The sequence below is a fragment of the Canis lupus genome, chromosome 6, assembly GCF_011100685.1.
Source record: "Canis lupus familiaris isolate Mischka breed German Shepherd chromosome 6, alternate assembly UU_Cfam_GSD_1.0, whole genome shotgun sequence".
NCBI classification, from domain to species: domain Eukaryota; kingdom Metazoa; phylum Chordata; class Mammalia; order Carnivora; family Canidae; genus Canis; species Canis lupus.
In genome coordinates this window covers 30,072,838-30,098,536 of record NC_049227.1, presented here as the reverse complement: position 1 = coordinate 30,098,536, position 25,699 = coordinate 30,072,838, and the positions used below count along the sequence as shown (strand labels likewise).

Here is a 25,699-nt window from a genome sequence, read left to right as displayed (position 1 = left end):
AGACTGGACTGAGAGTTACTGGACATGCTTGTTACAAATGAAAATCCTGGGCTCACATAGGGCAAAGAAACTGGGACCACTGGACATGGGGCCTCGACATCTTCTAATTTTTTGTTTTTTAACTGCACTTTCTGGATAATTCTTTATACACTAAAGTTTGGACTTACCTTTTCCAAGACCCAATCTCTAGACACAATTTATCCTAGAACACCAATTTCACATGCCAGGATTCTTCCAAACACGAGTATTTTTGCTGTTTGCTGAAATAAAACTGTTTTCTTATTTGAGGGTTTGAGCTGGATCCATAGCTGGAAACTAGGAACATTGGAGGTGACAATCTTGGATTCAGTGTCCTGCCCTGACACTTATCAGCTGTGGCAGAAAAATTTGGCAGCCAAATTACCCAGTATCTCTGGGCCTTAATTCCCATTGTCACACAGAAGAGATGATTTTGCCTTGTCACCTATATTTAAGATGGCTTAAATGAGACAATGTCAGGGAAATGAGTAAGAGTGTCTAGTACATAGTAGGTACTCAGTAAATTCTAGCTCTTTCTTTTTTCTAAGAAAATTGATGTCCCGTGGGATCCCTGGGTGGCACAGCGGTTTAGCGCCTGCCTTTGGCCCAGGGTGCGATCCTGGAGACCCGGGATTGAATCCCACGTCGGGCTCCCGGTGCATGGAGACTGCTTCTCCCTCTGCCTGTGTCTCTGCCTCTCTCTCTCTCTCTGTGACTATCATAAATAAATAAAAGTAAAAAAAAATTTAAAAAAAAAAGAAAATTGATGTCCCATAGTAATAAGTGTTCATCTGAGAGATGGTACAGAAGGCACAAAGCAGGAGAAAATGTCTAGTTTGGGTGGAAGTCTTGTTGGAGTGCACACATCTTGAATAAGGACCCACCTAAAGGCAACCTTAAAACATTACTGCATGAAATTCAGGCTTTTTCAATGTTCTGATTTGGGTTATTGGTTTGCTGGTGAGCAAGAGGGCGCAGAGCAGGTGGAGAATAGGGAGGGGATTTTTTTTTTTTAAATAAAAATCAAATCCCACCAGCTCCTGAGTTTGGCCTCTTTTGAAAAGCACACAGTAAGCACTGGAGTTTTGATGAACTTCTTTGCAAACCCATAGGGCATGGAGGAGATTCTCTGCTTGGCAGAAAATGCCATTCTGTAAGACTCAGTACATATTTTGCTAGTTTGAAAAATATGCACCAGCACTCCCTGTGATGTGAAGCCAGTTAGGTCTTTTTTTTTTTTTTTTTTAATCTTCTGCATTTCACACTTTCCCAGCACGTTGCATGGTGCCTACCATGCATAGTAGACACTCAATGTGCATTTTATCAATAAATGATTGAATGAAGTTGGGCATAACATTTGAAGGGAATCCTGTAGTCTTTTCTGAAGAGGCACTGGGAAGTAGAAAAATCAACCAGATGGAAATCAGGAGACCTGTGTTCTAGATCCAGTGCTCCTTGTTAGCAATTTGCAGTCCTTGAGACCACAGCTTGAGTTGTCTCTCCTATAGAATGGAAGGTTGGGGATCATTGATTTCTTTGGCTCTTTGCTTTGCTCTGATTGGCTTGCCTTGTCATGCACCCTCCTCTGAACAAATTGTTGTGGAGAGGGCAATGGAATGGGTTGGTTGTAGTCCCTGGAGAATAGCTGGGGAAAGAGTGGAGGCATGTGTCAGCCAAACCACGTGGATTAAGAGTAGGAGACAGGTAGATTCCCCATCTGAAAATATGGGGCTCTTCCTGGAAGTAGGGTGAGTAAATGACTGGTGTTTGTATTGGTAGTCTTGCCACAAAAATGCTGTGTAACAAGTGGCCCCAAACTTGTGATTTAACTTTATTTAGCAGCATTTACTGAGACCAGGTGTCTATGTGCCAGTGACTTGTGCTGATGTCAGAGGTTCTCCTAGTCTCACTTGAGTTGACTCTTGTCTCTGGGAGCTTGCTGAATGTTGGCTGATCAAGGCTGGTTCTAGCTAGAATGACTCAGGTGACTTGACTCTGCTCCAGGTGTCTTTCATCCTTGGAGAGGGTAGCCCAGACATCCCATGATGATGGCATAGGTACAAAAGAGGAACCTCAAACCAGCAAGCACTTTTTCATGCTTCTGTAATGTCATGTCTGTTCACATTCATTAGTCACATGGATGAACTCAGAATACACTGGTGGGGAAAAAAGATCTACCTCTTTTGGGGTGAGTTTCAAAGTTGCATACAAAAAGCATGGATACAGGGAAGGGTGAAGAATTGAGGTCATTTGTGTATGAACCTAACATAGGATCCGAAATCTTAACAATTATTTGCTTTGAGATAATAATCTGCTTTGTTATATGCTTTGCTATGACAAATTGGAAGGAAGAACATGGGATTAAGGAGAGTCAACCTTTATTTGCTACATTTAAAAAAAGAACAAACACCAGTTTTATAAAATTTCACCAGAGGAGAAGTTGATTGGAAGACAAACTATACAAGGAATTTCTGAAAAGAATGATCTCCATCTATGGAGCAGCAATGCAGGATGCGTGGCAGGGCAGTGAATGAATGCACCACTTCCATCCAGAGCTCTTCTATATAGGGGGCACTGTGGTCAGCCATGGCTGGAGCACAAGTCTTGTCTATATTTGTTCCACAGCCTCTCAGAAAGAGGTGACTGCATAGCAGCACTGCCTAAGGGAAGAGACAAAGGACCTGCAGGTTTAGAGGCCTGTCAGCAAGACATTTGCAGAGGGTTCCCTGGACTCATAACCAAGGAGCTCGTGGTGCAGCCTGGACAGCTTTAGTGGAAAGCCCAAGCCAGGCACTATTTCAGAATCCTCTCCAGCAAAGATAGTGGGAGCCCTCAGGGTTAAGACAAAGAAGATCCTGGCTTCTGGACTCCCCTTGACAGTTTTCTTTCTTCGAGATAAAGGACTTCAGAAGGAAGATGTGAAGCCCAGCAGAGAGAGCTGGGAGCCCCGAGCTTCGTTAAGACCTGGTTCAAATGTGACTTTTCCTACTGATGTCTCTTCAGCAAGGCCCAGAACCAGGTGAAACAGGGCTAATTCACCATAAAGGCAAATCTTCCCAACTCCTCCCTGGCTCTCTCCTGTCTAAGAAGCTAGGCTTTTTTCTTGCCTTTCTTGTTTCTGCCTGCTAAGACAGTTTCAGGAGCCTGCACAGCTTTATAGAATGTATTTTAAAAGAAGAGAGAAATACCTGGGTATTTTTTTTAAACATGAACTGTCCCCTGTTTCACTCTTTAACTTAGTTTGTGAAAGAGGGGGAAAAAAGTGCAGACCCAGACATATTTCTGTATAAGTAAAAAAGCAAATATTGTCCTACTGAACCAAAGGCCCCACAAATACAGCAGCTTGAAAGAAACAAGTATATCTTTCTGTTACAGTACCCAGGGGAGTGGTACATGTTGGTGGGATAGCTCTACTCTAAAGTGTCACTTGGGGACCCAGGCTCCTCAAACACTATTTCTCTACCACCGTCTACAGGATTGTCCTCATCTGCATTGTTGTGGTTAGTTGTTGTCAAGCCAATGGAAAGGGAGAAGAGGGGACATCCAGGGAAAGCGATTTACTTTTAAGTAAGTCAGGTGAAATGAAAATTGGATGTATCATTTTTGCTCACATACCATTGGCAAAAGATGAGCGACATGGCCAAATGTAGCCCCCAAGAGGGCTGAGGAAATCTAGTTTGGAGCAGAGTGGCCACATGCCCAAGAGAAAAAGGCAGAGAAAGGCTTGGGACCCAAGTGGCCATGTGCTACATCTTCCCAGGTGAGAGTCCACACTTAAGGAACACTACCATACACCATGCATAATGGTTTGTGCTTTTATCTACCTTGTCTCCTTTACTTCTGCACAGCACCCTGCAAAGTCAGTCTATCCTCATGCAATTTTCTTTTGCTTTCTAACAATGACAGCAATAGCAGCTACCATCTGTTGAATACCAACTATGAGGCAAGGACATTGGTACTGTACGTGATTCTCTTCAGTACCCTCAACCCCCTGCCACCCAACCATTGTCTTTTGATTTTCAATTTTATTGGTAGAACTCTGAGAGTTCAGGTAACTTGCTCAAGGTCTCCAGCCTATAAGTGGAAGAGCTGGGATCTGAACTCAGATCCATCTTTCAGAGCTTAGGCTCTTACCGCCATATTGTGAAGAAGAATTTATGGTCACAATAATCAGGTGGGTGTTCTTTCAGACATCATTATATATTGTATGAACCTGATACATGGCAGCCTTCAAGTTCTAACCTCACTAATCTTCCTTTCTTTCTCTCATTAATCCTTCTAATTCCTGGAATCTACTGCTGAAGTCTTGCCTTTTGAGACTTGAGGCTCTGCTATGGCTGCTGAGAGCCAGTGTAGGATTCAAACCCAACACTTTGGTTCTTTGTCGTTGCTGAAAGTGACTGCTGTTCTCTGGGTGGTGGAGATGGGATAGCAGAAGCACAAGGAAAATAAATATTAGTTAATATTTCACACTATCCCACTACATTGTCAGGGAGGAAATCATTGTGATGAGCCCAGGCAAGCACATCTGCTTTGTGGGGCCAACTATATGAACTAGTATGTGTCAAGAACCTGACCTGAAGTCTTCACTCAGTTATATGAGAAGTGAATGGCTCTTTATCCAGCTCAACTCCAGGACGGGTGGCCTCCTTTCGGTCAGTGACTGGCCAGCACTCCAGCTAACATCATTGCCCTTCAGAGATGCCAAGATCTGTGCTCCTGGTAATGCATTAGCCAACCGTAACACTGGAAGAGTCACAACCTGACAGGGAACATCTCAGGTCACCCCCAGCTCCCTCCTCCTCACCTTAAGAAAGAAAAAGATTAACCTAGTTTGCTTTAGGAGGGAATTTGAGGCTTTGTTAAGCTTCTGGTTGAGAGATCCTGATGTTTCCTCTTGAGAATCTGATACTTGCCATGTGCACCCCAATCCCTAATGTTGGAGGGAGAAACAATCCCTAATGAGAGGAGGAAACAAGAAAAGTGATGTCTCTGTATAATTCTCACTCTGCTCTCTATTTTCTGTAGTTTGGGGGGATATTTTCCTGCAGATAAAACCTTTTGAAGGAAACAAGATGGTTCTATAAGCCAGGCTAGTGGTTATAGAAATGGTGAGGGTTGTAGCCACAAGTTCATAAATTTCAGGACACCCAGAATTGAGCTGGGTATCCTGGGTTCAAATCCCAGCACCATCACTTGAACAAGTTGCCAAAGTTCTGTAGTCTCAGTTTCCCCACTTATAAAATGAGGCTGAGAATGGCACCTACCTTGGTAGGATATTGAGAGTCTTAAAAGGATTAACAGGGGTGCCTGGGTGGCTCAGTCAGTTAGGCATCCAACTCTTGGTTTCAGGTCAGGTCATGATCTCAGGGTCCTGATATCAAGCCCTACATGAGGCTCCCTGCTCAATGGGGAGGCTGCTTGTGATTTTCTTTCTCCCTCTCCCTCAGACCCTCCCCACCACTCTCTCTCTCTCTCTCTCTCTCTCTCTCTCTCTCTCTCTCTCACTATCTCTCATAAATAAAATATTTTTTTTAAAAAGAAGGTTAACAAATTCCCTAGTCAAGTATCAAGAACAGACTATGTGCTTAATAACTAATATGAGCTTTTACTCAGTTTACCACTGGGGATCTGAGAGGGAGACCACAGTTCTACTATATGCATGTAGTCTCTAACCAGTCCCTGCTTCCTTCACCTAACTGCATCCTGCCTCCCTGAGCTCACTGCTACAGAACAGTCATGCCCCTGCAAGGCTATAACCAGAGACATGGAGCTGGGCACCAACCAGGTTCTCCTGCCCCAGAAATAAAGGAATTTAACCCATGCTTTAGTCCTGTGATTCCTATAAAACACAGGGCACAGATCACTCAGACTTCTATATTAGTATGTATTAATGTTCCCCAGAAAAATTGAACTGTGTATACACACACACTCTTATCCTATTATTTATATATATATATTCACATATGAATAATAGGATATATATATATATATATATATATATATATATATATATGGTGTGATTGAAGCAATTCCCCATAATAAACCACCTTTCATATATATATGTATATATATGAATATGACAAATATTTGTATATATGAATAACAGGATATGTACATATATGAAAGGACATTTATTATGGGGAATTCGTTCATATGATTATGGAGGCTGAGAAGTTGCATGATCTATTTCTATTGTCTGAGAGCTAGAAACCCAGTGGTGTGATCTCAGTCCAAGTCGAAAACTTGAGAACCAGCAGAACCAATGGGGTAAATCCCAGTTGAGGAGTAGAGGGCCAATGTCCCACCCAGGAGATAGGGCAGCAGACAGGAAGGGCATGGAGCCTCCCTTCTTCTGATTTTTGTGGTATTTTAGTCCATCAACAAATTAGATAATTTCCACCTATATGGGAGAGAGCAATCTACTAAGCATACCAATTCAAATGCAAACCTTCCTAGGCACACCCAGAAATAATATTTAATCTGGACACCCAGTAGACCCAGTCTGGTTGACACGTAAAATTCACAGACCAGATGGCCAAAATATGAAACATTCTGCCTGTTTCTAATATTTTAGAGAATTCTTCAGAATCTGAAATATTTCCAGTGCTTTCCTGCCTTCACCAAATGCATTATTGTACCCCTACTGTGTGCCAGGCACTGGGCTAGGTATTGGGGATACAGTAGTGAGCAGAGCTGATATGGCCTATACCCTAATCAGAATTTATATTCTAGTCAAAGGAGGCCGATAATATCCAAGTAACTAAAAAGATAATTTCATGAAATTATACAAGCTAAAAATATAGTAAAATAGGGAGAAGTGATGAGAGCAGTTGGGGGTGGGGAGGGCTCTCTTTTGACTGACTCATCAAGAGGGATTTTCTGAGGAAGTGACCTTTGATCAGAGAACCAAATTATAAGAAGAATCCAGATGTGCAACCAAAAAGAAGAGCATTTTGGCAGAGAAAACCGCAAGGATGTGATTCAATGGCTCTGACGTGGTGAAAAGGTTGGTGTGTTCAGGAGCAGAAAGGAATCCTGTGTATACTGGTTTGGAGAGTATCCCTCCAAATCTCTACCCACTCAGAACCTCAAAATGTGATCCTGCTGGGAAATAGGGTCTTTGCAGATGTAATAAGGTGAGCTCATTCTGGATTAAAGTGGGTCCTAATGCAATGACCAGTATCCTTATCAGAAGAAGGAAATTTGAACAGATAGACCCACACAAAGAGGATGGCCAGATGGAGTAAGAGGCTGAGATTGGAATGAGGCAAAAGGCAAGGAATGCCAAGGATTGCTGCAACCACCAGAAGCTAGAAGAGGCAAGGAAGGGTCTTCCCCTAGAGCCTGCAGAGGGAGCATGGCCCTGATGACACTTTGATTTCAGACTTCTGGAATCTGTGAAAGAATAAATTTCTGTTGTTTTAAGCCACCCAGTTTGTGGTAATTTGTTATGGCAACCCTGGGAAACTAATACACTCTGTGACGGGTTCACAACAAGTGGAAGAGATGAAGCTAGAAAACAGCCAGAGATCAGGTCACGTAGACCTTGGGGCCACTGCAAATAATTTGGGTTTTATTCTTAAGTGCAGTAGGAATATGTATTACTTGATTTCAACATATTCTTGGACCAAAGACAGGGACAAATGAGGAATGATAAAAGCTTAGGTTGGCTGGGGCATTGCTTACCCGGTTAAATTCATCACCCAAGACCCAAGAATATCACCAAGTGAGAATGAGCTGTAGGAACCCCTCCTTAAGATATCTTTGGCCCAAGGAAAGAAGGTAGGTGGGAGGCCACCTGCTGAGACCCTCAGATGTGCAGCTTGTTTTGAAAACGGGTTATTACCTTGACTCGCTCTCTTTCCACGGAAGTGAGGCTCCATCCCACCCTGCACCTGGACAAGTGTCTGCTGCTAATTAGAGGAGAGACAGATGGAGGAAGGTAGAGTTTAATTTTACAGCCTTGGTTCCTTCAAGGCAATTAGGCTCATTGGAAGGAAAGCACCTTTTTCATTCTTTCTTCCTCTTTTTAAATGAAGAAAAATCAAACCAGAGAGGCCCAATGTTGTTGAAAGGCTCACACATCTGTTTCCTGGTTGGCTTGTCAGCCATCTGCCCACAAGGTATTGGGGCTGATTAGGTTAATGCATTTATTAATGGGGCTTACAAGGATGCTCAATGAATCTGTTATTTCTTTCACGAGAAGTGTTTTGATATAGTGACAGGGACCACACTGCACAAAGCCAAGAGAGGCCAAGTAGGCATTTCTTCCTCCTCCTCTGGATCTAAGTCAGAAGAGACCAAAAACATGGGGAAGAGAGCATCACAAACATTGCCTTTCCTGGTTATGGGAATGGTCCATACACCACCATCTATATTCCTGTTATTAAAACAATCTTGAAAATCACTCTTTAAGGAACAGTTTCATGTCCCGGCAACAAATCTGTGCCTGCTCTGTACTTCTCTAAAACACCTCTAAGTCCAGTGGAGGGAAGATGGTCAGACAAATAAGTGACTGTGAATGATATAGTCTTGCCTACTAGACTTCAGATGGCCTGGAGACCCCTTGCTTCCTTTATTTTACCACACAGATGTCCTTTTTTTTCTTGAAGTTGTCACACTCCTTCCTGCCTGCAAATGCTGTTTAGTGTCAGTTATATACTGCTGCATAACAAACTTCCCCAAAGTGCAGTGTAGTGGCTTAATAACAGCCACCATTTATTGTACTCATGATTGTGGGTCAGCTGGCAATTCTTCTGGTTTGGGCTAGATTAGCTGTTCTCAGCCAAGTTTACTCGGTATCCGGAGTCAGCTGGCAGGTCAGTTGATGGCTGTGTGATCTAGTTTGTCCTCACTCAGTATCTGGCAATTAGCAGGCGGTTAGTTGTGGTGAGCACAGGCAACTGGCCTGAAGCTTTCTCATCCTCCAGGAGGCTAACCTGGGCTTCCTTTCTCATACGGAAGCAGGAATCCAAGAGCCTGATAGTTGAAGCTTTAGAACTTGTAAAGGCCCAGGTTCAGGACTTACATGACATAAATTTCTGCTACAGTCTACTGGTAAAAGCCAGTCACAAGGCCCGGCCATATTCAAAGGGTAAAGAAAGACGTTCAGCCTCTTGATGGAAGGCAATGCGATGTACAATGGCCATTTTGCTATATACTACATGTTCTCTCACCTGGAATCCTGCTGCTGTTACACATCCTCAAGGGTGCCTTCCCTAATCATCCTGAAAAGATCAAGTCCCCTTCTTAGGCCACTTCATAGGGCAGACGAGGCAAACACAGGTGGTAGGTACAGGGAAGTGAAAGGGGAAGGAAGAAAGGAAAGGATTGTTGGCTTGGATGAATGCCTCCTTTGTGCTTAGCAAGTTGCCTGGCACAGGGTGAGTGCTCAATAAATGTCTGTTGGATTTAATCCAGTTCTTTCAGAAGACAGACAAAATATATGTACTGAATAGTTACTACATTCCAGAATTGTGTTACGTACCTTATATATCTCATGTAATGTATTGCTCACAACAAACCTGAAAGTAGCTTATATTATTCCCATTTCACACTGAAGGAAATAAAGCTGTCAGAGGTTAAGTGACATTCCTGAGATCTCATAACCTCCAGTCTGTCTGATTACAGAGCCCCCAGAGTTTTCTGTCCACCCTTCTCTTGCTCCAAGTACCAAACACTTTCTACAATCCGGGGGTCCCCAGAGTCAGGCTCACTAAGAGACTAAATCAGGGTTGATTGTGGAGGAGGTTGTAGATTCTCCCTGTGGGACCTCATGATTCCCTGAATAGAGCCTTCTCCCCATCCCTGCACTGATTGGCAAGATTTTAATGCCTCTGTGATTTCTTTCCTTTAGAACTTTTTGAGGAAGCATCACCTATCCCAGCTGTTGGAATACCTACTTCATAATCAATTGTCTCAGTTTGTCAGATACAGGAAACCCTGACTACATTCCTTTCTCTGAGCAGATCTTTGACTAGTCCACTGTCTGAAAAGAGGCACATGGGAATGAATGATTCTAGATCACAACTGGAGATGTAATGAGGATGAGTGAGACTTTTATAAGAGACTCCCAGAAGGAACAGGGGAGGGGAGCTTCCCACTCCTATGATTGCCCTAATATTCTATGCATATTCATAATATTTTGCTTTTACATCCACTCACTGGATACTTATTGAGTATCTAATATCTGCCAGAAGTAGGCTGGACATTGTGCACACAGTGATGGGCAGGAATCTGACCTGGTCTTGCCCTGTTGCAACTGCAGTGGGAGAGAGAGAGACAGGAATACACGCAGTGGATTAACGAGTGCAAAATGGCATGTACAATGTGTGCCATGGAGAAGAACCTATCATGGTGGTATGTGACCTTGTTCAAGGTTCTAGAAGGGAAGATGGTGGGAAGTGGTAAGAGAGAACAGGAATGAGATTGGAGGTCACTTACCTTTAGTTCTCTAGGAAAAGCTATGTGCCCTGACTGTGCTAGACACCAGGGCTTTGCTTGTGGTCTCAACTCTGGCTGTACATTAGAATCATTTGGGTGGAGGGGCGCTTCAAAAAAATCTGTGCCTGGGCCTGACCCGCAGAGATTCTAATTGAATTATTCAGGGGAGGGATCCAGGAATCTGAATGCTTTAGAAGCTCCCTCATGTGATTCCCAAGTACTGCCAGGATTGAGAGCCCCACAGATGGAAAGATAAGGTCTCTGCCTTCAAAGCTGCAACATCTTGTTGTCAGACCAGCTCAGAGATCTTATTATAAATATTCATAAGCCTACCATATTTATACTTTTAATTTTTTGTTTATTTTATTTAAAAAATTTTTTTACTTTTAATTTTTTTTAAAGATTTTTATTTACTTGAGAGAGAGAGAGAGAACATAGAGGGAGAGGGAGAAGCAGACTCCACTGAGCAGAGAGCTGGATGTGAGGCTCAATCCCAGGACCCTGAGATCATGGCCTGAGCCAAAGGCAGACACAACCGACTAAACCACCCAGGCATCCCCCGTATATATACTTTTATGTTATTTGTAGGATTCTTTGGTCACTATCTGTCTCCGCTTAGTAGATGTCCACCCCATGAGGGCAAAGACCCTGTCCATTTCTGATTCTTCACTGCCTAGTACTGCCTAGCACATGGCCCCTGACTCTCTGATGAATGAATGAGCAAATTACCTGAGGAGGATGTTGGTAGATGAGGGGCATGGTAGGTTTTGCATTTCAGAAATATGCCTCTGGCTGCAGTGTGGAGACTGGACTGGGTCGAGGCGTGAGGCCTAAGGCAGGGAGGCCAGTTTGGTGGCTGAAGTGGAGCGATGTTCAAAGTTGGAGGTGGAGTGGAATAGGTTATAGCAGCATTTGTAGGCATAGCTGGACAGGCTTAGCAGTTGTGCTGGAGGAGGAAGATGCTACCTTGTTTCTGGCTTCAGGGGTGTTTGCATCCAGGGGTTAAGGAAGGACCTGAAGAAGAAGGTATATTTGTATTTATTGTTAATGGTTTCAGACTTGGCTACCTGGAGTAGGAAATACCAATGAATCTGTCCTGGAGGTAACTGGATTCATGTCCTCCCCCACTACCCCAAGTCCAAAGGGGAATATCAGAGCGTCCTTCTGTTGAGACTTTGTGGCATTGGAAACCTAGAACTTTCTTCTGGAAAGCAGAAAGATGGGGATCTTACATTGACTTGAATTTAACTCATACCCCTTTAATCAATGCATGGTATTTTCAGAATGTGTGCTCTTCGCATCTTTAGTAGCAGATTCCTTTTGACATTCTATATCTTCAGAAGCTCTAAGATTTATGGCAAAGGGGACTTTCTCTTGAAAGATCACAGTAGCCAGGACAATATACATTAACAGGGACAGAAACCCAACTTAAATGGTATGAAGCCTGGAAGGTTAATGTGTGGCTTACTGGAGTGTTGTATTGAGGAGTCTGAGCAGAGGCTGCACTTGTTTGGACAGAGCACTATGATCAATGAGTGACGACTGCCATGGACACTGAGCGGGCAAGTGGGCCATATTTTTGTGCCCTTGGTCCTAAAACTGAAGCTTTCCCTCTATGGCCTTTGAAAAGCACCAAATAATGTCTACTGGACTTAGGTTCTACCCTGGCTCAGCCACTAGCTGGGGGTAACTTTTGTTAATCATTTCATATTCCTGAGCTTGACAATTTCCGAATCAATCAAGCAGGAGTAAAAATCCCCATCCTTCCTACTTCCTAGGGTTGTTGAAAGGATCAAATGGGAAAAGAAACATGGAAAAATGATGGCATCCATGAATGTACATATACACAAATTCACCTATGTAACAATGTGGGATATTGGAAGGCTGTGGGATGATGGAAGCATAGATGGGAAAACAGCAAATATTTCTCATCTCCAAAGAGATGTAAATTTAAAGTTTACTGCTAAGAAATAAATTTTATTTTATTTATCTTATTTTAAATAATCTCTTCACCCAATGTAGGGCTCAAATTCATGACCCCAAGATCAAGAGTCACATGCTCTACTAACTGAGCCAGTCAGATGTCCCACTAAGAAATAAATTTTAAAAGTGTAGAGGATCTTATAATAAAAGAAGTATAAGAAAATAAAAGGTCTCATAAACTTATCAAATAAATACACAGGGAAAGAAAGATGAGGGAAGGAAGGAAGAAAGGGGGAGGGAGGGAGAGAGAGAAGAGGAAGGAAGAGGAAAGGAAGGAGGGAGCCAGGATCATAATGAAAGAAAACAAGGAAGAAAAAGAGAAAGAAATCACGGTGCTGGAGATGGTGTGGTGAAATGGCACAGAGATTGGTGTGACTCTTTTGGAGGAGTTGGCAATATGTATCAAGAACCTTGATAATGTTTACATCCTTTTGTCAAGTAATTAACTTCAGGTCATTCATTTCCGGGCTGGCTAATAAAGATTTTAGGCTCTATGGGCCTCGCAGTCTCAGGCATGTGTACTCAGATCCACCACTGCAGAGCAAAAGCAGCCACAGACAGTAGGTAAGCAAGTGGGTATGGCCCTGTTCTAGTAAGACTTTATTTACAAAAATAGGCAGCATCCGGATTTGATCCAGGGGCTATAATTTGCAGTCGTCTGATGTAGATGAAGAAACTACTTTTACAATGATCCTAAATACAAAAAGAGCTTGAGTCTTGAAGATTCTCATTTCAGCTTTATTTATGTCAGCAACATATTGGCAAACAACTCTTCATCAATGGGAGGAGTGATTAATTTTAATAGTTCCACCCAATGAAATATTATGTAGGCATTAAAATGTTGTTTATTAGTGATTTATAACAGCATGGAGAAATGCATGATAGAATGTTATTTGGAAATTAAACAGTGATTTATAATGATAATTACAATGGCAGGGGCTAATACCTGAATACTTTGCATGCATGATATCATTTAACCCTTTAAACAACTGCATGAAATATAATATATGTATATATATATATATATATATATATATATAGTAACTACTCTCCTAATGTAGAAACTAATGGTAATAAAAACTACGAAGTTTCTTACCTTTTCATTAAGTAGCCAAAGTTACACCTCTAGCAGGTGGAAGAGTTGGGGTTTGAACACAGGTCTACTTAACTGCTTAAAGCAACCAAACACACTAATAGAAATCCCAAATTGAACCCCATTTATGGAGAGAAAATATAGCCACACATTGATATCGGCGATCTTGAATGGTGGGTGACAGATATGAATATTCCTCAAGATGTTAAAATGAGAATGCATGATTTTAATGATGAAGAAACAACCCTGGAACTTTGTAAGAACACCAAGGAGGTACAGTGCTCGGTGCACTATGGTGGAGAAGTGTTTATTGGAGGTGGGGGCGGGGAGGGTGTGGATTTAGAGTGTCCACTGGGGATGCCCTAACCTTCTTGGTCTTTTTTTTTTTTTTTTTAACCTTCTTGGTCTTGCTCTTGCTTGTGAAAAGAACTCAACCCTCTTTCCTTCTGTTCTCCTTCCTTCTGTCTGTTCCAGATGGAGTTTCTAGTGTGTGTCTCGTTTGGACTGTTGGCCCATTTAACGCTGTGGTCAGGTTGACTTGCCAATCCCTAACTCTCTCTCTCTCTCTCTCTCTCTCTCTCTCTCTCTCTCTCCCCACACACCCCCTCTCCCTCTCTGTGCCCTGTCCTCCCCATCTCCGTCCACCTTGGACAGCCGACAAGGTAAATGATGACTTCTCCTCCAAGCGACGGCACCTGGCCGAGCTGGCCGCCAAGGGGAACCTACCTCTGCACCCAGTGAGAGTGGATGACGAGCCGCGGGCCTTCAGCCCTGAGCATGGCCCTGCCAAGCAGAATGGACAGAAGTCCCGCACCAACAAGATGCCCCCACATCCCCTGGCCTACAACTCCACCGCCAACTTCAAGGGCTGGGACCCCAACGAGCATTCCCTCCGGCGGCAGGCTTATGGTAACAAGGGCAAGCTTGGCACAGCCGAGTCGGGCTCCAGCGACCCCTTGGGGACTCGCACCCAGCACTACCCACCCCCACAGCCATACTTCATCACTAACAGCAAAACAGAAGTGACTGTCTGAGCTTTCACTACAGGGAGCATCCTGGAGACCATACTCAACTGAGAGAGGCAAAAAAATACCCCTGGCCCACACCCTCCCTGTCCCCCCCACCCCCGACATGCTCCCCCCCACTCCCTGACTCCCCGTTCCAACCGACGATAAACCTACTGGTGACGCAGAATCACGCTTTTCTTGGGTCATGCCGAACACATGTCAGCGGGCAGCTGAGCAAGACGGAAGCAGGGACGTTCAGCAATACAGCAAAGGAGAAACTGAGGCACGGCTCTTTCGACTTCAGGCCCCAGGTGGCCAACTCACACGCCCACACCGTGGGGCTAATTTTTCTTTTCCTCCTGACTTACAACTGAACTCCATGATGAAAAATTAAAAGTAGCACAACTTAGAGAAATTGTCCATTTGAGCACATACACCATTTACCATGCGCTGTTTCCGGTGAAAGAGCCAGGTTGGGGTGGGGGGAGCATGAGGGTGGACACAAGAGAAGAGCGTACTTGAGAAGAGGAGTTCTCTGGGAAGAATGCTGTGTGCATAAGTGTCTTCTAATCTCAAGAAATAGTGACATGGACACACAATTTTGCCAAGCGTGAGACAGTAACTGGACCCCTACCATTCTATTTGTAGTACTTTTCATATCGTCAATGTTGGAAGCAAACACACACACACACACACACACACACACACTCAAACTCACAAAAAGTCAATAGACCCTGAACCCACTGGCAGTGATGAGAAAGAAAGAGCATTTTAGAGAAGTCCTGTAAAGACCATGACCATGTACATGGCAAGGATAGTAGGCTTCTGCAGCGGGCAGAGGGTCCAGAGAGTATTAAATAACTTTAAAGAACAAGAAGAAGAAGAAGAGAAACAAAGACAAGCCCACTACAAAACAGACAAAAACAGCAAATTCATTTTTGCCCAGAATCCTTGGGACTTAGGAAACAATGACATCAGAACAAAAACATACTCCACAGCTGGAAAGTCGACAAGAGGTGAGAAGGGGACACCCCGCATTTCCCGCCTTGCCTCCAAGACAAGAAACAGACGCAGAAACCAGTCCTCTCTTACCCATCTCTCCCCGACCCCCCTCAGCCCGTTGCCGCCGCCGCTGCCAAATTTCAACTGCTTTGGACTGAAAATGTCATAAGCGTGGGTGGTGCCTTCAATGTGTTACTGTTTAATGACAGTCTTGTTTCCCAAGTGCAACCTGTGTTCTCTGAGCCCCCCACCCCCCGCCCCGCGTCCTGTTTCCTGCAGTAATAGAAGATGTTCCTCTCCTCCTTTGTCAGTGAGCCCAGCCATCCCACACCCCGAGGGGGCTGCTACGATGTCGGGGGTACCTAAAGATGAAGACCTCCCCGCCCCCCACCCTCCCACCCCCAGTCCTAGCGTTATCTGCCCCCCCTGCCCCCGCCAAACCTCCCAAGCATTTTGGGATCTTGTAATTTCCATGGCCCTCCCAGCCACCTACCTCCCCAGATACATCCATCCAAGAATTCATCTCCCAACCAGAATCCCCCCTGAGGTGGTTGTTCAGATCGGTCCTCCCAGCCGATGGCCCTTGGGCATCCCGACCAAGGTGGCTTCCCGGCGGCGTGCTGCCTCACCTGTCTCTCTCCTCTGACATCACAGAAGCAAGGGAAATCCGGGGTTGGGTTCTTCTTTTCATTCCATCTGGGGGGCACATTGACAATGCATGTTATCTCCTTGGGCCGTAGTCTCCCATCCGAAACACGGGGAAAGCCTTTCAATCTTTCTGAATGGCAAAACCTCTGCCCATTTTTTAAAAATGTAATCGTGCACAGGTGCCACTCTGGAAGATCCTCACTGAGAAGGTGGCTCTGCGCTGGACAAAGCAGAGCTGGTGGTGGGGGTGGGGGTGGGGGCGGATACAATGCCCACTTTCTCAGCCTCTTTGCTGGGATCCCAGCGTTCCCCAGAGTGGGGTAAACACTGCCCTTCGGTCAGGGTTTCCGTGATATTAGCTTTCCGTGTACCTGCTTTTGGCATCCTTGTGTATTGCCACCAAAATATTTAATATCTAATATTTAATATCTAAATTGATTCCCTCTTAATACTTTGAACTCTTAAAAGGAAAACTTCCTTTCCTCATGTCAAACAGAAAGGCAGTATCAATCACCCTAAATAAAAAGTAAGCATAAAAACAAAGACCAAGGCAACAGAGTGGCAATCGTTAAGCTCTAGCTGGATATTGTTGCCTGTGGAAGGATGTTAACCCAGAGCCAGGCCTTTGCTGGCTCATCGCACGCTCTCTCTGTCTCTCTCTCTCTGTCTCTCTTCCCTTCCATCTTTCCTCCCTCTCCCTTTTTTCTTTATTAAGAAGATTAGCAGATTTGTTAAAGAGCTGTTAAAGATATACCAGCACCCAGTGGAGACTTTGCACTCCAAGGGACTCCATCGGACGGATAGAATGGAAAGGAACCCATTCCCTCTGTGACTCGGTGTTAACCAGTGCTAGATCCACGTGCTACTACAAATCGTTTTGCATTTGCCAGTGATGCACAGCGCATATTTCAGGAAATACGGGGTCTGCTTATCTGTGAGGTTCCCTACAGCTCCAAAGTCCTGTGAGTCTAGTTTCCCCTTTGGCTCATCCTGCCTCTTGTACTGGACTCACTTCATCTGACCTTTATCCCAACGCTGATTAAGGACCTTTCTTGGTCTCTGAATCAACAGAATTCTTTCCCACCCCACCCTCCTCCGTGTTCCTTCTCTTCTGGGTAAACTTCATCCAGTGAGTTTTGTTGTTAGTTGGGGGGTGTTGGCAGGAAGGTTGCAGCACGCTCAGGAAGATGTGACAGGATGACGGCAGAGGACATTACTTCTCTGTCTCATGACCTTCCAGTTGGCTTGGTGAACTGGGACCAAGGGGGTGGGGGCTGGACAAGGAGGTTTATTCTTAGGCCTCCTCCCAGGAGGGTGGATGGGGATGGAACTCATGGTACTGATGGATCTGTGGCTGCCGTGTATCAACATGAATCCTGTAGCTATGGTGGGGAGCTTAGAAGAGAGAAACCGGAACAAAGCAGAGAGGCTGTCCCTGTCCCATCCCGTGCCCTGGCACTAGCCTCTACTTTTTGCCTTTAGCTATCCCCGACTTCCAACCCAATGGGACCAGAGTCTGACTTCCTTTCGCCTTCCCAGAGCATCTCAGCCTCCATCCCGCCTTGGGCTCTGCCTGGTACCCCCATCTAACTCCCCCCTCCCCAGTTTTCCGTGTAAATGGAGCATATTTTATGTGCGAATATTTTAGTAACCGTATGTTCTGCAAGTAAACCTGTGTTAATACTTGTCAACAACTGCAGAGTTTATGATACCAATAATACTTCCTACAATGAAGAAAAAAAAAAGACATTTGTTTGTTTTCTAAAAATGTTTATTTGTAAACATGTATTCACTATATTAATATGAATTTCTTACCTGGCAATAAAACTGATTATATGTGATGCTGTTGGGGTTGCCGTGTATCTTTTGTCCAAAGTTCAAAACCAAACAAAATACAGCAAAAACAAACAAACAAGAAGCCAAAAATGAAATCAATGAATCACCCCAGTGGTATTTAGTACAAGTTTATTGTGCACACACCAAAAAGACAGTTTGCCAACCGGGAGCATTTAAACCAAAACGTGGAATGAGGCTCAGAGGTATATCGTTGTAAAGCAGCTTAGATCATGTGCAATCAGTGACTACTGATTCCCCACAGTGATGGGTTTCAATATTAGAATTTTCTTAAATGAGAGGGAACTGGTTAGTGGTGACCTCATATCAATTTTGGGGAATAAGTTTGGCTTAGGATTTTCAGAAGTGTCAGCATGAAGTGACCCAGGTCAAGTGAGCCTTGCTTGTCTTGCAAAATAAGCTAAATTAAGCTTTGTGTGAAGGACTGAACTGGTTCTGTTCAGGGAATTCCCAAGGCCCGTCCCTGTTGGTGTTTGATTTTAACACTTCCTAGGGTCCCACATGCTAATCTAAGCTTCCACCAGAGACCACCAGTATTAGCACAGAAAACTAAATCTTTAATACATACAGGATTCATGGGAAATTGTTACAGGTAAAGGACATTTTTATTCCATAGCAACTTATACAAATTTTCCAGGAGAACAGTTTTTGTTTGTTTGTTTGTTTGTTTGTTTGTTTGAAGCCTTTTTGGTAGGAGTCTGTGTCTCTTAGGTTCACTTCCTGCCTTTAAAAAATAATACCATTGTTGGGGGTCCCTGGGTGGCGCAGCGGTTTGGCGCCTGCCTTTGGCCCAGGGCACGATCCTGGAGACCCGGGATCGAATCCCACGTCGGGCTCCCAGTGCATGGAGCCTGCTTCTCCCTCTGCCTCTGTCTCTGCCTCTCTCTCTCTCTCTCTCTGTGTGACTATCATGAATAAATAAAAAAAAAATTTAAAAAATAATACCATTGCTAGATCCCCTCATCATAACTAAATTTATCTGCACTGGTCAAGAATGTTGCTGAGATTTGCACTTTTGTTTTTATCAGTGACTACAATCATAAAAAACACAGAAGATTGGATTCTTCCCCTATTTGTTAGATTTTTATTTCCTGCCTGGCTTCTGTTCACATTATTTCAGTTTGAAATTTTCAGGTAGAAACCTGCCTTAATATGGTCTCATTGGAAAGGGGCTCTGAGAAAAGTTGATCTGAGAAGCAAAGAGGGCACCAGTGTTGGGGGGGGGGGGGCGGGGGAGGAAGGGGAGACAGGAAAAGGAAAATAGGCCATAAAGGATACCTTCTTATGCCAGTTATCACTATGAGTGACTGGAATTTAAGGCTGTAGGAGTGGGCGGGGGAGGGGTGGGGGGTAGAACACACAAAATCATCCCACCCAAATGTAAGTGGAGCTCAGCTTTTCACACATCAACTCCCAGGCTCTCATGTGTGAGGGCAGAGGGATTTCTGAGGCATGGAGAAAGCCCTAGGTGCAGAGATGGCCTACTGGTAATTGGAAGTCAGCCCCTGGGGCAAGACACAAGGGAAGAGGCAGGAGTTCGCAGGGGCTGCTCAAAGCTAGCCTCTCTGAGGTCTTCTGGAGTGAATTTCTTCTCTCTGGCCACTTCAGGAGTTGTCTATGTCAAGCAGAGAGAATACTGGACCACAGTCTGCAATCTGAGTCAGGGTCCTTGCTTTGGGATGTGGAGATCCTTCGTCAGAGGGTCGTTTGGTGTCTCCCAGAGTAGATCTCATGGGCTCTCCCTCTCTTTCTCTCTGGGGCATAGCTGTGGTTATCAGAAGAGTCTGGATAGCAGAGAATGTTCCTCCAGTATGTAACTCTTCAGAGGGGGAGTCACTGACAGTGTACATCACAGCCCCATGGAAGCAGGGTAGGACAGAGAATCATGCCTCTGTAGGGAACAATGACGGATTTTCCCATTAGTGAAGCTGTTTGGTCACAACTCAAAAAACAACAATATACAGCAAAGTATATTTGTAGAACTCTGAAGATCTACCAAACACTGTTGGGGACTTTGCATCATTGTCACATTTGATCCTCACAACCGTATAAGGTAGGCACTGTTAGCTTTGGAGGTAAGCGATCTCTCTAAAATTTGAGTAATTTTGCCTGACTCGATTTAGCTATGAAGCAGTGGAACTGGAATTTGAATTCCAGAACTCATCCTTTGACTACTATAGAGCAGTTCTCACTTGGGTGAGCAAGTGGGTCAGTGGAGAATACAGACTCGGATTCTCAAGCCCCTCCAACCAAGTTGAAGTAGGTCTGAAGGGAGGGGGGCGGTGGGCAGGATTCAGTGTTGGTAACAGATGCCCTATCATCACAATCCAGTGACCTCCGGACCTGAAAAGTGTTGCACCATATTACATTTGCTGGTCATCTGACATCTGTGGGCCCAGGATGGAAAAGGAAATGGGATGGAGATGTGTGCCACCAGAGAGAAGGACCTTCACCCTTTGGCTTCATGTCCAATGTTGGAAGACTGCGTCCTATACAGGACAGAAGACTGACTCCAGAAGAACAGTTTGCTGGTATTGATTCTCACACTAATTTGCAGTGTGTCCTGGGGTCTGACACTAGTGCTCTTTGAGGCTCTCTTCATCCCAAAAAGGAGATTGGGATAGAAAAATCTCCACTCCTACTCTCTCACTTGATTAGGTGTCTCTGCTACTCAAACCATAGTGTTTGGTATAGTCAACAGGATTGAGTCCCTTATCACTTCCCTAAATTTGCTCCTGGATGAACAGGACTTTGCTGAATATAATAATATTATTGTAGCGCCCTCTATGCCTTGAGCACTTGCTAGTTACCTGGCTTTACATTTAGGGCTTTCCATTGCTTTAACAGCTATGGACTTACTATGATGGTTCTTACTTTTTTTTGTGTGTGTGTGCCATGGATTCCTTTGGAAGTCTGGGAAACCTGTGGATCCTTTCTCAGAATAATGATTTTAAATGCATAAAATAAAACACATAGAATTACAAAAGCTACCCATGATCTTGAAATGCAGTTGTGAAAATATTTTAAAGACCTACATTTGTGATATAGTAATATATGTGATTTTTAACTATTGCATTAAATAACAAGATTGAGTGACAGATAGTCAATGTAGTGATGAGTACAAACAATTCTTTGAGCTACCTGTTACAAGTACACATTGATGTGGCAATACCCATGATTCTATTGGTTACATAGTCCTAGGTCAGTGCTAATATCATGATGGATTTCTGCCTATGACATACAACAAGTCAGTTAGAGGCTAGTGAAAATAAAGATGTTATTATTTTACCATCCAAGTTCCCAAACCCACTGAATTCTATCCACGGATCCCCTTGAGGGTCTGTGGGTCTAGGTAAACCATCCATGGACTAGAAAGACTCAGAGCTACTTTCTTTTTTCTCTCCATGCTCTGATTTTCTCATCCTTAAAGTAGGGATAATAGTAATATTATTACTTCTATCTCTATCATTGGCTGTTGTGAGAAATAAAATAATAGATTAAAAGACATTAATGAGCTCCTAGTAAACACTCAGGAGTTCGCTTTTGTTATCATAATTATTATTTCAGTGCATCCTATGACAATCCTATGAAATAGTATTTTTATTATCCTCCACTCTCAGAAGAAGAAACTGAGGCTGGGCTTGAGAGATTATGCTTGCACAAAGCAAAACTGCAAGTCAGTGATAGAACTGATTGAGCCCCAGATCTTTCTGATTCATCCTCCGGCTATTGACCACATACCTTGTTGTATACATATTCTTTGTAGCAAATATGTTAAATATCCTCACAGCTCCCTGGAATGGAGTCAGTCACACACTGGGGTAGTGGCAGTGATAACCCCAGTTCTTCTTCCCTCCCTGAAGAGAAAGGCAGATGTCCGAGGTTCAGGACTAGTCTGGGAGCTTTTTTTTTTTTAAGATTTTATTTTTTAAGTAATCTCTTTACCCAGTATGGGGCTCAAAACCACAACCCTGAGATCAAGAATCACATGCTCTGCCAACTGAGCTAGCCAGGCACCCTGTCTGGGGACTATTTTTAAAGGCCTGTTGGAGATGGTTAATAATATCTTCCCGTTCAAGGTAAGCTCTCCCCTTAGAAGATTCCAACTACAAGGACTTCCCTGTCCTAGAAATTGTCAGATTCTTTTTTTTTTTTAAATCAGTCCTGTTAGAAATATATTCATCACCTAAAACTAGATAAGCCTTCCCCATAAATTCAGGCCGTCTCAGCTTTGAAAGATAATAATCATTGTAATGGTAATAATAACAATAAGTCTTTCTGTTACCAATTATTGAGCTTTTATTATGGGCCAGGCACTGGGTCAAGTACTGTCCATGCATTGCCTCATTTTCTCCTCTCAACAGTACTCCGAGGAAGAGGCATCATTCCCATTTTTGAGATGGAATAATGGAGACTTGGAGAGGTGAAATGAGTCTTCCAAGATCATACATCTAGTGAGTGGCAGGGTTGGGAATTCAAACCCACATCTGTATGATTCCAAAGCCAACCCTATCACCATGATCCATTTCATCCTCACATGACCTATGCCTGTACTTGCTTCTGTTGGGGTAAATAACTGGGAACTGTAATGTGTACTGCATCTGTTCAAAGGCCAGGGAGAAGTATACCCCTCTGGGTTAGATAGTGCCCACTACTACCAGCTGTCACTGACCTGGAGGCACTGAACCGGCCTGATGCCACCTCTATTGATGTTTCTGTCCTTCATGTTTTTCAGATTTGTCCCCCGTACTCCATATGTCACCAGCGAAACAGCCTTGGCCTTCGGAATGCATTAGTGTTTGGGCAGTGGGAAAGAAACAAGACCAGAGGAGCCTTCTGGGACAAGTAGACAGGAAATCAGGAATTTTAACTCCGTGTCCCTTAATTTTGTATGACTTTGGGAAAGTCATTTTTCCTCCCTAAGTGGCTATGCCATCTTTTGGATAAGAGTAGGACCCCTGGAGTCGGATGATCCATGTCTGCTTTCACATGGGCATAATAATAGCACCTATCATAGAATTGGTACAAGGATAAAAGAATACAATCTTCATAAAGCTCTGAGCACAGTTCTCAGATAGTACTTTCAATATTTTAAAACTTCATTTAGGATCATCACCTACCCCAGGGCCACACAGAAGGGATTAGAAGAAACATCAAGTTCATCAAGCTTCTTCACCTTGGGTTTGGGTGAGACAATTCTGAACCTGGTGTGGTGCCTTTTCTTCCAATTTCCTGGCTATTGGTGAGGTCATGAACATGTTAGGGACCTGATTTTACTACAGATCCTTTTAGAGTTTTGATGAATTTTTGAAAATTGGAAAGAGAATAAATTCTTGTTCAATGACTGTGGTTTGTTTGATAGAGGGAATTTTTCAGATCTAGAGGTCTAGAGGGGATAAAAATCGTAATTAAGAAGATCGGTGGTAGTAAAAAAGGTTGGCTTTAGGTGGTTTATTAGTTATCTATTGTTGCGCAATGACATAATCACTCCAAAACTTGGTAGCTTAAAACAACACACGTTTATGATTTGTTATCATGTATTGTTATTTATTATAAGAGGTCAGGAATCTGAACATGGCTTAACTGGGTTGTGTGCTAGGGGGTCTCTCGGGAACCTACAGTCAGGGTGTAAGCCAGGGTTGGAGTATCATCTATAGGGTCAAGTGGCATAGATTTGTTTGTAAACTCACTCATGTAATTGTTGGCAGTATTTAGTTTTTCTAGGATTGTTGGGCTGACTTCAGGTGTTGGTCCCTACCTGGTTCTTGGCCTTAGGCCATCTTCAGTTTCTTTCCATGAGGGCCTCTCTAATATGTCAGTTCGCTCCATAAAAGACAGCAAAAGAGAGCATTTTCTAACAATATAGAAGTCACAATCTCTTGTCACCTAATGATAGAAGTGACAACCTCTCAACATCACCATATTCTGTTGGTTAAAGGCAAGTTGCTCAAGGAGAAAGGATTGCATAAGGCTGTAAGGACCAGAAGATGGGTATCATTTGGGGGCCATCATAGAAGCTGCCTGACACAGGTGGCACCTACGCTCCCTCCAGGGCAAAAGCCTGAGCAGCTATTATGTCTTTTGTGAGTAATGAGTATTTGAGCACAGTTATGATGTCTCTATCATGTTCAGAGAGATGATTAACTAACCTGGGATCAATTCTTAGCTCTATCACCTTCTGTGCCTCAGCTTCTCCACCTTCAGTAACAGAAGTGATGATGGCACCCACTCCTCAGGTTTATGTGAGGCCTTTACTATGGGATGTCTGAGTGGCCAAGCAGATGACTGCCCAACAAAGATGTAACATAGAGTTATGGCAAGCCGGACAAGAACTATGCTTTGCAGCCCTTCTCCTTCTGCACTTGGATGGGGGTCATCTGACTGAGCTTTGGACAATAAGGCTGGTCCATAAAACCTCTGGCACTATCCTCCCAACTGCCTCCCCTACCTGCTGGATAGATGCCAATGCCCAGCACACCCTTGGAAAATACATATTGAAGATGATAGAGCTTGACCAGCCCCAGTCTCTGAATGATTGTGTGGTGCAGTGACTTCCCTGCCACCAATCCCATCGCTAATTAAACTTTATATGAGTGAGAACTAATCTTAACATTGTGTTAAGCCCTGAGATTTCAGGGTTTATCTTTTAGGGTAGCTAGAGTTTCCTTAACACATACAACAGATGAGACATCCTGAACAGTATCTGCCACATTAAAAACACTTAATAAATGTCATCTTTACCATCATCATCATCATCACCATCTTAACTCACCTACTCTGTACTAAGACATTTACATCTCCAATATTTTTTTAAAGATTTATATATTCATGAGAGACACAGAGAGAGGCAGAGACACAGGCAGAGGGAGAAGCAGGCTCCATGCAGGGACCCTGGGTCTCAGGACCCTGGGATCACGCCCTGGGCAGAAGACAAATGCTCAACCATTGAGCCACCCAGGTGTCCCTACATCTCCAATATTTAATCCACCCAATAACTCTGAAAGGGCTAGTAACTCTATTTAATAGGTTAAGATCTTGAGAAGTTAAACAATTTACTTAAGATCACAGAGCAAGGGCTGGAGTGGTCATTAAAACATGGTTTAGGTGATCTGGTTCCACCATTTCTAGTATCCCACTCAGCACTCTCGAAGTTGCTGGTACAATCTGGATCCAGCAACGGAGTTAAAACCTTTGTAGGAGAAGAATGTCTACATTGTCAACTTGGCATCTCACTATTTTCTTGTCAGATTCCAAAACCCAACTCGTGCTGTGTTGTACAGTTCAAAGAAAGCATTTCACATCAAGAAATGTCATGGTTGCTAGAAATAATTTTGTCACATCCTCTTGAATTTTTCCTTTTTGCAAGTTCAGAGGGTTCACTTAGATTCAAATCTTATAATGCCTCCTTTTAAAACATTATAAAAGGGCACCTCGTTTTTCAGAATCTCCACATCCAAATAGAACACTTCATTGTCTTCGTCTTAAAAGGTACAAAATGAGGAGATCCTAAAGAGGCAATTTATGATGTGCAAGTGCCTTATTTTCTAGTAATTGGAAGCTGGTTTTGATGCTGTAATTTTGTTTTTGTGTTTTGCTGCCCACTTATCAAAGGCAGTTGAGCTGAATGTACAGGATTTTTACAAGCTGG

General features: G+C 43.6%; 1 protein-coding gene and 1 long non-coding RNA gene across 3 annotated transcripts in view; both read left to right on the top strand.

Moving 5' to 3' along the window:
- SHISA9 (shisa family member 9) overlaps positions 1-18,048 on the top strand; it is a 287,615-nt gene extending 269,567 nt beyond the window's left edge. For both annotated transcript variants that reach the window (XM_038540319.1, XM_038540318.1), the window contains one exon: positions 14,195-18,048. In XM_038540319.1, coding sequence (XP_038396247.1) covers positions 14,195-14,574 — 380 coding nt within the window. In that variant the 3' untranslated portion in view covers positions 14,575-18,048. The remainder of the gene's footprint in view (positions 1-14,194) is intronic.
- A 1,385-nt stretch (positions 18,049-19,433) lies between these two features.
- Positions 19,434-23,369, top strand: LOC119872334. The gene is made up of 3 exons (XR_005360376.1): positions 19,434-20,582; positions 22,416-22,505; positions 22,787-23,369. It is a non-coding gene; the product is annotated as an uncharacterized LOC119872334 (long non-coding RNA).
- Positions 23,370-25,699: the final 2,330 nt, after the last annotated feature.